The sequence below is a fragment of the Cricetulus griseus genome, chromosome 5 (genome assembly GCF_003668045.3).
Source record: "Cricetulus griseus strain 17A/GY chromosome 5, alternate assembly CriGri-PICRH-1.0, whole genome shotgun sequence".
Lineage (NCBI taxonomy): Eukaryota > Metazoa > Chordata > Mammalia > Rodentia > Cricetidae > Cricetulus > Cricetulus griseus.
The window spans coordinates 151880927-151898851 of NC_048598.1; the positions used below are offsets into that span (position 1 = coordinate 151880927).

The 17925-nt window shown below is 38.8% G+C and overlaps 1 protein-coding gene across 4 annotated transcripts in view; it reads left to right on the top strand.

Moving 5' to 3' along the window:
* Positions 1 to 17925, top strand: part of Prkd1 (protein kinase D1) — a 311814-nt gene that overhangs the window by 286262 nt on the left and 7627 nt on the right. For all 4 annotated transcript variants that reach the window (XM_027416292.2, XM_027416290.2, XM_027416291.2 and 1 more), the window contains 3 exons: positions 3562 to 3723; positions 4550 to 4648; positions 5504 to 5771. In XM_027416292.2, the coding sequence (XP_027272093.2) occupies positions 3562 to 3723; positions 4550 to 4648; positions 5504 to 5771 (529 nt within the window). The remainder of the gene's footprint in view (positions 1 to 3561; positions 3724 to 4549; positions 4649 to 5503; positions 5772 to 17925) is intronic.

Sequence of the window (17925 nt, forward strand, 5' to 3'; positions counted from 1 at the left end):
TGTAAGCAGGGGGAAATGGATGTATGGCTGGATAAGAAAATGGTTTTCAGTGTATAAACAGAGACAATAGCTGTGTAGAACAGAAAGGAGAGAATGGTGAGCAGGAAGATGAAAACAGACAGTTTGATGGGTTTCCTCTGCCTTGATGACAGGAAGTACCTTTTCCTGAAGCTAGTGTCACCTTGGGAAGATTATAGTAGCATTCTTTTAATGATTACCTTGAAGGAAAACAATCCCTAGACAAAATTAGTTGGGAGACTGCAGCAGTTGATTAAGGAAAAATGGGAATCCAAACGCGGGCATGATGATGAGCTGTGGAGCCACAGACTTGAGAGAAGAGGGAGTAGGCTCTTCAGTTTTAAAGTACAGTATGCTGTTCAGAGAGAGGGAACAAGTCCATTTTTAGAATGACCCTCACCTCTCTGGTCTCAGGAATAAAAGAAGCAAAATAAAACAAATTTGTATAAAATGATACTGGTTCATTTCTGGACAGTTTTCATTAAATATGTGTACAAAAAGCAGATGGGTGTAAGACTGGAAATCAAGAGAGCTTCCAATCAATGGGGATATCATTTTAACAAGCTTTTTCCTGTTTTCCCCACAAGATGACTTTTCCATATCTATCAAGACATTATAAGAAATTTCCCTTTCATAAAGCATTAGGTGATAATGACTTCTAGGACCACTAAATACAGCAGAAATTGTAAAAGACCATAATTAGAAAATGGAAGAATGCTGTGCTTTTCTCAATATTCAGAATAAGGAGGGAATGCAATCCCTCTTGTGCCTTTGACAATGACACCTCATCATCCTGTACATGTCTGTGAGGTGGGATGGCCCTCCTTCAGTTCTTCCAGCTGTTTTGAATTCTGATTCTGAACTTCTTGTTTAGTTTTTCCTATTACGTAGGAGCTGAATCACAGTCTTCTGATGAAACAGTAGTCAGATACTCTCACATCAAAGTCTTGATGTCAAGAAGACTTTGTCTTGATCTCTGAATGGTACTTCCTCTCATTTTTGTAAAGCCTTGCGTTTACTCCATAGATGCCATCAGGCTGCAGTGTGTGAAAGTGCACCACTTTTCCTGTGTTTGACCAAATGTTTCATTTCCTGAAAATTAAGTTACTGAAATCCAGAAAACAGATGATCAGAATCCTGCAGAATCTTGCTCTGCTATGAAATGTATGATCTGAGTTCCTGCTGTAAGCTTTAGAAATTAACAAGAATTCTCCTTGTAGGCTACTGCCCTATGGTTATCTTTGCAACTTTGCAATGTTCAGTCATTTTTCAAAGTCAATTACCTGGGATAGCAGGAAGAAGAAGAAGATGGTGTGTGTGTGTGTGTGTGTGTGTGTGTGTGTAATGTATCTAGGTATTAATTAATTTTCATGTGCTATAGGATTAAAAATTACATGTGTGCCATTGATTACACATGGAGATGGATAAAAGATTGATCTTCCCTATTTATAGTTTTTAAATATCATATTCTCCAGTGTAAGGAAATATTTCAGAGTATAATGTGGGAGTTTGCGTAAATAAGATAATCCCACTTCTTTATATATAGTTTTTTTTTTTCCTTCGGTATGAAAGTTTTGATCATTTGACTCAGTGAGACAAGAATAAAACCAATCCATGAGGAAGTATGACTTTTCTCAACAATACATTATAAACTTATTTATAAAAAAAATTAAATGGCAGCTCACACCTATAATCCTATAATCCTAGCACTGAGGAGATTAAGGCAAGAGGATAGTCAGTTGTAGGCCATAGAATATGAACCTGTCCCCAAACAAAATTATTATCAATAGTTCAGAAGAAAGTCTTTATTTTGGGGAAGATAATTTTTCATCTGTCACTCAATGTATTCTTTAGGAAACATAGGAAGCAGTAGGCTGTTGTAAAAGAAAAGCTAAGGGCACTGAAAATACGAGTTTCCATTTCTAAAATGTCTTTTCCAGTTGGATATGTATAGCCTTTACTTGGATACAGTCTGGACTATGCTGCTTCTTTGTAAATGTCTTTATTTAACTATGCAAAATATTCTGTGTGGAGAAATAGAAAAATCCTACCTAGTCCTTTTGTAAAGAGACTTAAGAGTGGACATTTCTAGATTCCTGAGTTGCAATGAACATGCCACATAATAGAAGACAGAAAAACTCTAGTAGTCTGTTCCATACTTCTGGCCTAAGACATTTTGGGAAGGTCTCCCATTTATACAACATATACTAAGCCCTGCCCCATGTATGAGTCTCTTAAAGCCTTGGTTTGGAGTAGGGAAAAGGAGAAAAAGAATCTATTAATGAATGGTCTCTTAAACTACTAACAACTCATGTACTTAAAGAAACATAAGTAGAGATGTTTGAGGATTGACACATATATTCAGATCACTTAGGTAGCATAGTGTGTTTCTGTTGGTCTTTCCTTTCTTATTCTTTGTACCTGTTCCTCACTGGGACAGAAGGTGATATTTAAGGAACCCAGGTCTCATATCCTCAAATACGACGATGCACTTTCCTCACGGAACTGGCTCAGGAGAATCAGAAACTCAGCAGAACTCTCCTGAGATCCTTGCTTCTGCTGTGACCACTTTGTTGTTGTCATCGTCATTGTTGTTTGGTTGTTTGTTTGGTTGGTTGGTTGGTTGGTTGTTTTCATTTTTTCAGGAGGTGGAAGTTATTAATTTTTGTTCATGATGTTGTATGTTGATGCTGTCATTGTTTCTCACTGAAATACAGGTAAAATATGTCATTGTTTTGTGCTATTAGAATTTTGTTGCTTTGAAAATAAATAATAAAGGTGAAACAACTAAAGGCTTTTGGTGACCCAGAATAGCACTGAAATTTAAGCATCAAAGAAGGGAATAAAATAATGCTCAAAGAAATTATGGGTGACAACTAACAAATGAGGCACATGTAGCCTTCCATGGCTAGCCATTACTCCATTGTGTAAATATTTGTTGAATGTTTAAGAACTGTGAGGGAATCCTGCACAGTGTCCTCACCAACCAGGGGATAGGTAGTACTTGGTTAGGTGCTACTTCACCTTGTCCACAGTGCTCTTCACTCTGGGTAGTGGCTTCTGCCTCCTCCACCAGCCTGTGAAGCAGAGCAATGCTGGCAGATTCTGGCTATAAAGCTGCATCATTCCATCGTGTGTACTCCATATATGAATTTCATCTCTTCTGCATTAAATATAAGCTGCGGAGAGATGCCCTCATGTGCTTTTTTTAAGACAATATGCTTAATATTGGAGATGATCCTAAGAAATTATACATATCTCAATATGGTATTCTAATTAAAACCTAATTAGCAATTCGCTGTGCTAGAACTTAGGTTTTTAGTATAGAAATAACTTCACTATGCATAGAAAATAAAGATATAGTTTTTGGAAACATTAGAATTTCAAAGATATAAGGCTGCACATGTGGAATTGGGAGGTGTTGAGAATCTTAAGTGTGGGTTTCTCCAAGCTTTAGGCTTCAACAGTTTCATGTAATCAGCGAGCTTGCCAAACAGTATCAAAAAACTCATTTTCTTCAAGTGCTTTATTTATCTTTAATAGAACCTTCATCACCCTGGTGTTGTAAATTTGGAGTGTATGTTTGAGACGCCTGAAAGAGTGTTTGTTGTTATGGAAAAACTCCATGGAGACATGCTGGAGATGATCTTGTCAAGTGAAAAGGGCAGGTTGCCAGAACACATAACGAAGTTTTTAATTACTCAGGTAAGAAATCAATTAGAGGCAGAAAAAAATAGTATTCAATATCAGATGTTATCACTGTTTAACTACAGCTCTCTAGCCTTGTTGTTTGATCCCTGCTTCCAATATAAACTACCACTAGAAAGGATTGCAAGGGTGGTGTATATCTTCTAACTTATATTTATGTAATTCAGAGACCAGCATACAAAATTAGTAGCTCATAAGCTGACCCATACATTAAAGCCATTCTTGAAATTTTAATAGCTTAATTCTGGTTTGCCTATGTTTGTTGCTATATAATAAATAGCATTTAGGAATATGCTACTTTTTCCATGGTATTTTCTTTAGCAACTGACTATGTTAACTGTTGACTATTTGAGTGTCTTAAATGTAGAAGCCCAGTATTTATCCCTAGCATAGGTGTGGACTTTGGGAGCCCAGTCCATATAGAGGAATACTCCCTGAGCCAAGACACATGGGGGTGGGCTTAGGCCCTACCCCAAAGGAAATGAAAGACTTTAATGACACCCTATGGAAGGCCTCACCATCCAGGGGGAGCAGAAAAGATATGTGACAGATAAGGTTTTAGTTGGGGGGATCGGGTAAGAGAGGACAGGTGGGAGAAGGGAAACTGGGATTGTCATGTAAAACAATCATGTTTCTAATTCAAATAAAAAAGTTAAAAAAAAAAAAAAAAGAACCTTGACTGGTCATTGTGGTGTTCCTCTTGGGCCTTTCAAATTCATGTTGCAGTTCATTTCAGTTGACTCCTGAAATTGATTATATATCTTGAAATGAATTAGTGATACATCTTTAAATGAAGTTATTTTGATGATTTTCTTCTTTATAGATACTAGTGGCTTTGCGGCATCTTCATTTCAAAAACATCGTTCACTGTGACCTCAAGCCAGAAAATGTGTTGCTGGCATCTGCCGATCCTTTCCCTCAGGCAAGTACAAAAGCCACTCTCAGCAGAGAGCCAACTTGACAGCCTTGCTGGCTCCATGCAGCCTCCTCCCACCTACTTTTTTTTTTTTTTTTTTTTTCTCTTTAAGCCCTGAATTTGTTTGAAGTCTTCCCTGAGCATTGTCATTCCCTTGTTGCTTTGTGTTTCTGAATAGCTCTGTGTCACTCACTTCTCAGGAAGCTGCTTTTGTGTTACCTGTGCTTTCTCAATCTGTTGGTGGGCTTCTTCAGAGCAGGTGGTCCCAGCCCTGTGTCAAAGCATAACCATGATACGGGAGTATACCTTAAGATCCCAGGGATGCTGTCTGTTCTCTGAGGTTGGAAACAAGGACAAACTTCCCTTTCCTACATACACATAGGGATAGGAAAAACCTGGTCCTCTTTCTAGGGACCCCAGCTCTACAGTCTGTGACCAGGGTGTGTGTCTGGCCTTGCTGTGTTGACACCTTCATGTCCCACCTGCTGGTCCATACAGAGCTAATTTTGATAGTTATTGTAGATCCTGTCATCTTTCTACTTACCTCTTACCTACCTCAGACAAGGTGATCATTATCAATTTGCATGTTCTCCTACTTGATACTCCAAACTTATTTTCATATTTGTGTTTTGATATTTGGAGTAGGAAGAAAAAAGTTTATCAGATACTTTCATGAATGAAAAACTAGGGTTTTTTTTTGCAACATAAACTACTGTCTTCACAATTAGAAGGTAGAAAGTAGAATTTCTTCTACCAGGGGCAATTGTTATTGTCTGTATATAGTATTTCTGAATACCTCTGGCAGAGTGGAGCTAATGAAAATCCAAACTCACTGTTTCAGCAAATTCTTACTGTCAACAGGTGAAACTTTGTGATTTTGGTTTTGCCCGGATCATTGGAGAGAAGTCTTTCCGGAGGTCAGTGGTGGGTACCCCAGCCTACCTGGCACCTGAGGTTCTGAGGAACAAGGGCTATAATCGCTCTCTAGACATGTGGTCTGTTGGGGTCATCATCTATGTGAGCCTCAGTGGCACCTTCCCTTTTAATGAAGATGAAGACATCCATGATCAGATCCAGAATGCAGCCTTCATGTATCCGCCCAATCCGTGGAAGGAGATTTCTCATGAAGGTAATTCCTTCCCTTCAAAAGTGGCATTGGCATCCATCTTCGGTGCTATGCTTTTAATTGAATTTTAATTATTTAAGTATGGAAAATGTTCATTGTATTCACTGGAGTAGAAGCAAAACTTGTTTAATGTGGATGGAGAAGTAACAAAATTCCAAATCCAAAATGTCATTTGATAAAATGTGTGTTTCCTAATAAAGAAGTTGGGACGTTTATACTAAGAGGTAAGTGACACAGCCAGGGAGCATTGTTCACACTGGATATATTCGCATTGATGTGAGGGCAGGGAGCCTTTACTGGGGTGTTCAGTCATGCTCTTTTGAAGTCTCACCAGCACAGCTTTATAACATTGACTTTTTCATTGTCACACTATCTCCATCAATATTGCAAGTACTTTCTGTCCTTTTTTCCTTTGTGTGACAGTGGAGAATGTAGAGTTTTTGCTTTTGCTCAGTGTGAGAACATACTTGTATGCGGTGACTCCTTTAGGATAGGATACCATGGCAGTCTTGCATTCTTTAAAGTTATCTTCTTGTTTATGTTTATCAATACTTCTCTCCTCTTAAGGGAATAGACACAGTTTAAATGTCAGGAGCTGGTGGGCCATAGAAAATGGTTAGTTCAAGCTTTTAAAAGTAGTTCTTTGGTGAATATAATTGGGAGTTCATTAAATTCTAAAAAAAAAAATATAAAGTAGGTTTTACCAGAAAAGCAAAACAATATTTAATAATCTCTAAAGGTACTGAGAAATAGCATCATAGTACAATGAAGAACTGACTTGACAGTGCTACGAGCACAATCATAGTAACTTCTGTTAGTTTTCAGGCATCTGTACTAGCCTGTGTTGGGGTCCTGACAGGATACACCCTCAGCTGCAGCCACTAAGAGCACCACCTGTGCATATTCACTATGTTCCCTTTTAAAAGGGAACACCTTCTATCTCTCTCTCTCTCTCTCTCTCTCCTCTCTCTCTCTCTCTCTCTCTCTCTCTCCTCTCTCTCTCCCTCTCTCTCTCCCCTCTCTACCCCCTCTTTCCTTTCTCCTCTCTCCTGCCAATCTCCTGCCTTCCCTTTCCCCTTTTTATTATCCCTTTACCCCCCCCACAAAAACCCCCTTCTTGAACCCTGTCATATGGCATCTATCTCTTGAGCACCACTTTTCTTAAATCACAACTTCAGTCGAGTTACTTATTCCCTTAGATCTTTGTTTTCTACCTAGAATATGCTGACATAAATTGCTGCTTGGGTTATTGTATTAGATGAGATTGCACTAAAAATGCAATGATTGACAGTATTGGTTTAAATACTTTTATCATATTGTTGTTTTCAATCCTCTTTTCAGACTCTTCTTTATCCTCTGTCTGTCTATCCACCTGTGTATCACCAATTCATGTATCCATCTAAAACATATGCATATTTGAGTTTTCTAAATACATTTATCTGTAGTTATCTGTAACAGCACCATTAAATATACTCATTAGGCCATAGCTGAAGTGAAATAACAACATGAAATTAAGTATATCTGAGGCTGGGGAGATGTCTCAGTGGATAAAGCCGTTGACATGCAAGTGTGAGAACTGGAGTTCTGCTTGATGTCCCATCAGTAATTCCAGAACTCTGGAGGAAGAAATAAGCAGTCCCAAATAATCTAGCCAACTAGACTAGCCATATTATTGAGTTCTTGCCCAGTTGAGGGACCCTGAGTCCATGAATAAGGCAAAATGTATATCAATGTATGCACAACACTACATGTGTACAAAGGAGGCTGCCCAGAATGAATCATGGTGATTAACAACTATACAGGTGAAATGTCTCCCAACAGGAAGAGTGTTCACCATGTTAGCTCATTCTAAAGCATGCTATGTGTGTTTCATTTCATCACTTTTCCTAGCTTGATTGTCGTTATCATTAACCAATGTATCCATCACTACTGACTGCAATTAGACATAGTCTCATCATCACCTCCAGCTTTAGCTCAGTTCAGCTTATGGTGCTGGCTAGGCATATCCACCCTGTTATACTTTAAGTCTTATCTTGGAAGTACCAGTACTCATAAACTGTCTTTCAATGATCACTCATTTTGATAAGTTGACTTCATGGTATGGAAGGGGAAGTTCACTGTTACCTAAATAACTTTTAGATGTCCAGATGAAGCTACAGGCAAGTGTGTATGTGTGTGTGTGTGTGTGTGTGTGTGTGTGTGTGTGTGTGTGTGTGTGTGTGTGTGTCCTTCCATTGTATTCTTAAAATTTCACAGACTTCTCTGTGCTTGTCACATCTGGTACATCATCAGGAAGATCCCTGATACTACTAAGACTGTCAGAAAACTGCAAGACTCAGTCCATAACTCATGAGATAGTGCTGTGGTTGTTTAAATTTGAAAAAAAATGAGAAATAGGAAAACTGGCAAATAATCAAAACAGGAATATTTTTAAGACAGGAGAGTAACAGTTTTGCCAATGAATATCTCTGATAGTTGATCATTTGTAAGCCTTTCATGGTCTAGCTCTAGATAGGCTGTAGAATTTCAACTTTGGGAACAGTGAGTGCAGCTAGATTAAAATGAGGGTGAGCCTCTTCATCTCTGTTCATTGTCCTTTGCCTGGAATGTAAGAAATTCATAAATCAAATTCTCAAAATATCACCTCTACCAAGGGGGACAGAAAAAAAAGAATGAGGGGCTCTTTATGGTCAAAGTACACGACCAACACACATGCTGATGCCAAAACAAAGCCCTTTGTGTTATGAAAAACCAAAACACAAGGGAATTGTTTCTTAGTAATAAGCAGATAAAGAATTCCAAGATAAAAATGAAACAAGTAAATGTTTCATGGTTCCATTTAAGAACGAAGCTGCTGCTCTACAGTTAGCATCCCCTGAAATACCTGACAGCTGGGGTTCCTCTGAAATACTGAATGTAATTCCTGATGTTCAAATGAAGAAAACTTACAGGATCCATCTGTTGTTCCTAGGATTTCTTCAGAGCCACATAATTTCTGTCATGTATTTACCATGTTCAAAATATCATGTGTATTTTAAACTATATTAACTTGCAAAGACTATGACTAGAAAAGGAAGCACCAGGGTAGGGTGTTTTTTTTTTTTCCAAAAGAAAAACCATATAAAATCTAGGGCAACACAAGAAGGTGTACAGAGAAGTGAAGCTCACACTTGTGATATAATTTTAAGCAGTTCAGGAAATGTGGAGAACGGAATTGCCATGACCATAATGCTTAAGTTATCCTTGGCCTGGGTACCAATATACAGAGCTGGGGTTGAGGGCAGCAGACTAATTGGGCAATGGGCTATTACCCAGAGTTTATCAACTATCAAGAAATATATAGAAATGATTCACATATTGATAGTCATCTGTGAATGTAGATAACCTTCAAGCTAAGAATGCCTTAGTTATTATCATGCAAAAGAATATGAATTACGTAACTTCTGTGTCACTGAGAATAGGTGACAAGAGGTGCATGAGGCCCAACTATACTGCCTCAGCATTGTGGAGTGATGTGCACAGGTGTGTAGTTTAATATACAGTTTAATAAAAGGTAAAGAATACAGACAGTGAGAATGCTCTAAGATGAAGGCACCTACCTTCAAACCAAACAAACAGAATTCAGTCATCAGAACCCACATAGAAAAGAGAGAGGTGTCCTGCCAGTTGACTTCAGACCTTCACATATGCTCTGTGGTATCTGCCCACACACATGCATGTACACACACACACACACACACACACACACACACACACACACACACACACACACTATCATACACTCACATGTGCTTACATACATTCACACACTAAATAAATACAATAAAAAGAGAATTCAGAATGTTTCATATAACATCAATACTTAATATACCTGTGTATGGTAGTATTTGCCTGCCCCATAATTTGTGACAGGCTTGTTCTAAATTACAAAATTGGCCAGTGCAAGTAATTTAACATGTAAATTAATTGAGAGGAAAACAACAATGTCCAGAAAGCTGAAATGGTATGACTTTTTTTTTTTTTTTTTTTTGAGACAAGATTGTGCTATGTAGTTCCTCGTGGCTTAGAACTTGCTGTGTGTCCTTGTCTCCAACTCCCAGCAATCCTTCTGCCATGACCTTCTGACTTCTGGAAGTATTGGCACCTGCCACCAGATACAGCTGTTTCATCACCTTTAATGGAGGGGATTACATGTCTAAAATGGGGTTGTTCCCAAAATATCTATGGTAGAGGATTGGGTTCACGTGAATTTATAAGCATGCAGACTAGTACTTTATAAAACGTAATAAAAAGTCACAACAGTATAAAATATCTCTAACAGTTTCTGAACACTTAATCTGCTCCTCTGAACTTATCTCATGGACCAGAGTTTAACCAGCACTGTCTTAGAGTCAGAGAATCATTAATACCATCAACATGGGGTGGGGGAGGCTGGGAAGATGGCCCAGCACTGGCTGATCTTGCAAAGAGCCTAGGTTTGGTTCCTAAAACTCATGTAGTAGCTCACCAAGTTCTGCATCTCAGCTTCCATCAATTCTGATGTACTCTTTTGGCATCTAGGCACAAAGCACGCACATGATGCTTGTACATATAGGCCTGTAAAACACTAATACACATCAAATAATAAATAGATAAACCTACTAAAATATGTAGCAATGCTTCTGGTATTTAGAAGTTGATAGGAAATCAGCAGAAAATTGGGGGAAATGGTGTTTTCTAAGCAGTGAGAAGAAGAAATTTTATTTTGATTTTTAACTCTCCTTACAGACCCCAATTTTGTCTTAGTTATGTATGATGACATTTAAAAATGAACCAAAGCAAGAAATAAGGAAACAAAATTTTATGGATCGAAATAAGGGTTGAAAAGCTGCAAAGTAGTGGTCTATGCCTTTAATCCTAGCACTCAGGAAGCAGAAGCAGGCAGGACACTATGAGTTCAAGGCCAGCCTGGTCTACAGAGCTAGTTCTAGGATAGCCAGGGCTACACAAAGAAACCTTGCTCTAAAAATCAGATATTAAAATAAAAACAAAAACTAAGGATAGAGAAATAGATTGAGGACTTTGGGGGTACAAATATAATTCTGCCACAAATGGTCTAAAAGTTGTCCAAATTTTTAAATAAAGTACATATAATATTTGTATCCAAATATCATTCACCACTAAGCTGTGGGGTTCCATTTTCTTCTCTGTAACATCGAACATGACAATTCGACCAGGCAGATGAGGCAGAGCCACCATGAATCTAAGTGGTGCTATGCCCACACAAAGGACAATTCCCAAGTGTGAATGTCATTGGAATTCTCTTTTCCCATATCCCTTCATTTGCTCAGAATCATAGCATGGGTTATGTGGTTCCTTTACATGTATGACTTGATTTTACAGCTTTTGCTTTCACCAGAGTTATTCTTAGAAGGAGAAAAGTGATACAGCTAACCAAACACAGAGGTTTGCAAGGCTGATGAAGTGAGACATAATTTGCTTCAGTGTAAGTTGCCTCATTAAGTGAATAAGGACATCCCTGCAGTGATGAATTTGAAAGCATTTGTTAGAGTAACAGTACATTGCCATCATCAAATTGATGTGTTCAATTAGAGATATGCATTAAATTTGAGGAAGGTTGGTAATGGGCAGTGAAGAAATTACTTTTTTTTTCTTCTGAGTTTTCATATTCCCTTATATACCATTAAGGAGGTGAGCAGGCAGTAATCAACACAGAGGAAGCCTGGGAAATTGTCTCACAAGGAGCCTCTGACCCCTGCAGACAGAAGATCATTTTCTGTGTTCACAGGTGAAGTCTGAAGGAGCACCTATTCCCAGGCCACCTGCAGTGTTATTGCTGCTCAGATCTGGAGTCACATGACTCGGTATTATCAAGAATTCTGATCAAAGAGGAAGTCTTGACATCCCACATATATAAATATGAGAAGGAAAATGTAAATACCCCCACACTGATCTCAAACCGTGTCTTTAGTGCAACATTAATTACCAAATTGTGATGATTTGGTGACAACAGGTTTCTTCCACGCACGAGCCCTAACAGTATCAACAGTAATATTTATGCCTCCTTTTTCCTCTGATAAGCATGGCTCTAATTTCTCCTCTGAGTTGAGTTCAATTCTCAGCTGTACAGTATAGATTACATGGTATCTCCAAGTATCCAGTAGCTGTAAAATACCAGTAAATGTATCCAGGCATTCACATTTTATTTTAAAGTAATTTTTTGCCATTCCAGCTTGATAAGTTCAAATAAAATTGTCTACAAGTGTGTTTTTCCCCAGAAATTGGAAAATGCAGCAGTGAATACAATACAAAGAAAAGCTAAATAAAAGCCGAGCACCATCACCACATGGTATGTTTTCAAAAGCCAACCGTGTTCCAGAATGCTAAGCACTTTAGAAGCAGTGCTTTGCCATGAAACGGAACCAGCTGTAGGTCCTCCCTTCACAACATATTGTTCAAAACAAAAAAGCACGCTCAGTGAATGTAAGCTTTGGTGAGACAAGACCCAGAAACCCAATGGTCTGAGAAACAAAAGAACGGCAATTGTCATCTTAATAATTAAACTGTGTTGTAACAGTTTATGAGGCTTGCAGATCCAGCAAGCCTGCTGAATATTAATGAATAGATTGATTTGTCAACATATTAACACCACTGTCAGACATAACAGCACGCAGGAGAGGTGCTGGGACTAGCCAGAGAACTGCTTCAAAATGCTGACTGGGTGCCAGGAATGCAATCACAATTGATAAAGTGAAGTGAATTATGTGGGCCAGAGCCTCCATGGGGGAGGGTTGACATTTTCAATGATCTCAATTTAAAATTCTGGAACTATGTTTAATTTTTAGAAGAGGCTTTCTTTGTTTTCATTAAAAAGGGGATTTGACAATTGTGACCCTGTGGTATGTGATGATTTGAAAAAAAAAATGTCCACCAGTTGAGTGAGTTTTATATTTTTATATGTACATAAATACTTCCTATCCAGTGAGGTAATATTGGAAAGAGTTGCCCACTATGAAATAATTCATTTCTCAGGAAGGCAAATTCATATGATTAGTATAATCTCTCTCTCTGATAAATGGCAATTTGAGAAAATGGCCAAAATTTTTATCAAAACAGTTGATATTATAAATCTCCAAAGTTAGCTGTTTATTTGTACCCCAATATTAAAATATCTGTATAATACTTGAATTAAAATTGAATATTTTGTTTCTGAAGTTATAACAGGGTTGACCTTACATAGGGCTTCTACGTGTATTGGAGATGTCTAAGTAAGGGTCAAGGATGGATAAATGTTGATGTTTGCTTCTGTCTACAAAAACAAGAGGGAATACTACAAAATACAGGGTATAAAAAATTAAGTAATTTAAGAAAATTTTTAAAAATCTTTATGTAGCATTTTATTACCCCATATTAAGCCAACCCACTGAGCAATTATCCAGAATATTCTCAATTTCCTCCAGTCATAGAAAATATGCAGGATTAGAAGGACTCAAGTTCTTCGAGACCAATGCCATGACCAGAAGCACCTCTGTTTCAGCACACTGGCAGGTTGATTCTAATTGTCACTGCTTCCAAATGGAGGCTCATCAGCCCTCATGTTTGCCCGAGTCTCTCTCCCAGTGAATCTGATCCCAGAACAATCTTCTGTGTTTATGTTGCTTTTAAACAAAATCTTAGAACAGATCTAACTTTGGGTTCAATGACTCTGGTTACACAGAATGAGTTACCAGGATAGTAGTACATTCCTGCTGTCTCAGCACTTAGGAGCCAGAGGACCAGATGCTGAAAGCCAACCTGGGCTGCATAGTAAAAGTATGCAATAGTGATGATGATGATGATGATGATGATGATGATGATGATGATGATGCTTGATGATAGTGTGAAGCCAGCACCTCCTTGATTTTAAAGACGTTTGATTTGGGAACAGAAAGCAGAATCATAATGAGTTAATGTGGATTTTTAAGGCTTTAACTCATTCTTATACATGTTGTTAATAACCCATATTTCCCAATTCTGAAATTAGGAGTTAGGCGTAGAAGATGGAGGGATCTAAATAGAGAACCTAGTGTCGTATGCCTATGAAATGTTTTCTTACCAGGATCACCCATTGCTTCAGAGTGTAGCCATTATGTAATCCAATGTGTTTACTATTACTATCAGCACTTTCTGCACAGAAGTGAACCAGGAAGCCCCCTAAGTCTTGATTCTAAATACTGAACAAGGAATGCTTTGGAATAGTTTTTTTTTTCTTAATGTTTCTCTTTATATTTATATCTGACTATTCAGCGGTCCATGGGACCATAGTAACAACTTTCCATGCTCTTGTACTTTCAACCTGTTAGAACACAAAATCTGTTTTAAAAGCCAACAACCCAGCATTGGCAGGGATCCGTGAACAGATACATAGCAGCACCCTCCACCTAAACCTGTAAAACCAGAATCCTCTGTTTAAATCCTCAAGCCTCTATTGAACTGATTGTGGAAGTCTGAAAAGCAGTTTAGCAGCCAAGTACAAGCCCTGGAGGTAATACAAATGCCCAAGGCACTTCTCAAACTTCCAGAACCTACCCGAAGGCTCCTTACCTAAAGATGTTTTACCTTTCTCTGGTTTGAGTATTCATGTTTAGAAACTTAACTCTCTTAAAGGATTTTAGTGTGCAGTGGAAATAGAGAACAAGATATGACAGAAATACATTTGTGTTGCTATCTTAAATTTTGAGTCAGTCAGGCATGCGTCTGATAACCTCTGTGTGCTTGTGTTGAAACAATTCATGGTTTCTAAGATTGTGTTGCCAATATTCAGAAAAAAAAAAATGATTGAATGTGAAGCAAAGAGTAACCACTGATAGAATGCTCTCTACTGAGGAAAGAACTGGGAGCAGGAAAGCCATCGACTTGAGTCTCTAAAGGTCTTACACTTCATTGGATTCTGGTAATTGACTCAGGAACGAGTGAGATGATGATCTCCAGTGGCCCTTGTTAGCTGCTGGCAGCCTCTGGTTGCAGCCCCTGAGAGGAGCGTCCCAGTTAGTGTTGCTGGGCAACGGCATGCTGGGTTGAGAGCTGGAATGTGAAGGGTTGCAAAACGATTTTTAAAATAAACACACAAGTTCCCATCAGCGTGAAGCCAAGCAGAGGGAGAGGAGTAGTAAGCACTACACTTCAGCAGTCAGAGGTAGAACTGAAAGGAGCTGGGGGTGTACCACTGCCTTAAAGAAAAGAGCCAGAGGGTATCTGGTGATGGCTCCATCAAAAAACCATCTCTAAACTGCTTTCTAATCTGAAAACATCAACCTGAATGGCTTGGGTGTAGAGAAATGTGAGGATAGTGAACATAAAGATAAAAAGTGTTGTGTCTGGACAAAAAAAAAAAAAAAAAAAAGATGAACACTGGGGTGACATAAGTCTCTTCTCTGCTGTAAATTAAATATTCTATTGTACATGTCCATAGCATTGTTCTGATTTTCTGACAGTAGTCACTGGTAATCCCATGATCCATTACATTCTACCCAGCCATAGTTGCCCATCATACAGAAATATCATAATTAAACTCACTTAAATTTCTGGTTAATGTATGGAAGCTACCAAATGGCTTTTTAGCAGTTTTCTGATGCCCGAAAGGTCAGATGCATCTTTTGTTTTAGAGACTCATGTAGTTTAGTGAAAAAATGAATATCCCATATGTCTGACCTCAAAGGAGCTAAAATCTAATGGAGAGACTGGGAAGGACCATCACACACTGAACTAATAAATGGATATGATAAAAATGGAGAGGGGATTTGGAGGAAGATGTGAACTAAGGGCCTTACATGCTAGCTATGCAAAAATGTCAGTAACTATTTCTTTCCAGGATGTTCTCCAAGCTTTCTATGCTTTCAGTTTTTCCACAGCAAGGCTGGAGTATCTCGTACACACTCAGAAAGAGTTATCATCTACATATTTAATGTTTGCTTTGAAATATAGAATGACTGCAGTGTAGTTTGTACAGTTTCAAGGTTAATTCAATGCTTCCATGCCAGAAGAAAATAGAATCTTAACACACTTTTTCATGGAACACTTGTTTGCCTATCCAGTATAAAGCCCTCAACATCTTCATATATCCTTCAATTTTATCTTTCATGGGTATCCTTGTGCACCTAGCCATGATCTCTACAGAGCTTTAGTTGTCCTAACCCTCTTCAGAGGATCCACTCTGTTAACCAAAGAGTAAGTGGTAAAATGTTACTGATACTTTAATCTCTCGTGTCATAGAATACTGAGAAAAATTACCAGGCAGAAAGTTGCAACCAAAAAAAATTATAACAACAAAAGGGTAAAGAAACATTAGATTTAAAAACTACATTACCCTTTTTTTCCAGTTTATAGGAAAGCATGAATGTATGGCTGTAGACATTTTCATGAGAACCAAAGTCTTTGATCATGAAGGAAAAGTGTAAAAATTGGAACTTGTATCTTACAATTGTTGATAAAGTTCCCATTACAAAAGAAACTGAAAAAAAAAAAACTTCTCACATTGTTCATATGTGGCTCCTTAAGAGACTATGTGATATTTGACTCCTAATGGGACTAAACTATCGATAAGGAGAGAACAAAATTGCCAGAATAGTATCAGGAGTGACTACAAGAATAAATAGGATAGGATGGATGGAAAGGAATCATGGCAATGTAAAAGTTACTGTCATATTTACGGCAAATAAAAGTAGGTGCTGCCCAGTTTTCTCCTATTGTCTCCTGAGCAGAAGGAATAAGAGTATGAGAGTGTGAACATGTATTGCTTTGGCCCTAGATGAAATCCAGCTATTCAAAATGGTATTAGCTTATTACCCCTTCTGTCTTAAAAACCAGTACTGTTTAGCTGTGGGTATCTGCTTTTGCTTCTATCAGCTAATGGATGAAGGCTCTAGGATGGCATTTAAGGTAGTCATCAATCTCATTACAGGAGAAGGGCATTTAAGGTAGCCTCTCCACTATTGCTTAGATTGTTAGTTGAGGTCATCCTTGTAGATCTCTGGACATTTCCCGAGTGCCAGATTTTTCTTTAAACCTATAAGGCTCCCTCTATTATGGTATCTCTTTTCTTGCTCTCTTCTGTTCTTCCCCTGACTCAGTCTTCCTGCTTCCTCAGGTCCTCCTCTCCCCTCCTCTTCTCTCCTTCTCTTTCTCCTAACTCCCTCTCCCCACCCCCTATGCTCCCAATTTGCTCAGAAGATCTTGCCCTTTCCCTTTCATGAACCTTTATAAGGAAGAGGAGGGACTGGCTCAAGTTTTCTTGGGTTGTGTTAGGAGCACAACCCAAGGACAGAGACTGCATCTCCAGGAGCAGGAATAACTTACCTTGGTGGTTATTTATCATCATTGTGTGAGTGTTCCCCTAATACATACCTGTTAATTCTTTTTTTTCCCCAAGAGAATTTTTTATTAATTCAAATAATGTAACAAGACTGCTTCACATGTCAATCCCTTCTCCCTGTGTTCCCCAGGGAGGGTGAGGCACTCCATGGTGGTTCCCCAAAGTCAGTCATATCATCCTGGGCAGGGCCTAGGCCCTCCACCGTGTGTCCAGGCTGAGAGAATATCCTTCCATGTGGGATGGGCTCCCAAAGTTCCTTCTTATGCCAGGGGTAAATACTGATCCACTGCCAGGGGCACCATAGAGTGCCCAGGCCTCCTCCTTGACATCCACATTTAGGGGTCTGGATCAGTCCTGTGCTGGCCTCCCAGACAGCAGTCTGGGGTCCATGTGCTCCCCCTTGTTTAGGCCAGCTGTTTCTGTGGGATTCACCAGCCTTGCCCAGATCCTTTTTAACTCATCACTCCTCCCTCTCTGCAAATGGGTCCCAGAATTCAGTTCAGTGTATATCTGTGGGTGTCTGCCTCTGCTTCCATCAGCTACTGGATGAGGGCTCTAGGATGGCATATAAGGCAGTCATCAGTCTCATTATAGGGAAGGGCATTAAAAGCCAAATGTTAGGAGAGTCACATATTCTTTTTTTTTTTTTTTGTAGATTTCCAAGTTTACACTGGCATTCCAGAGCCCTAAGAGTCCTGTGGTTTCTGCATGGCCTTTCTTTTTCTACCTGGGCACCTGCATTTCACATTTCCATCCAAAATCCCACTCTTCCCCCCTCCAGAACATGTTCTTTCTCCTGCACTTTAC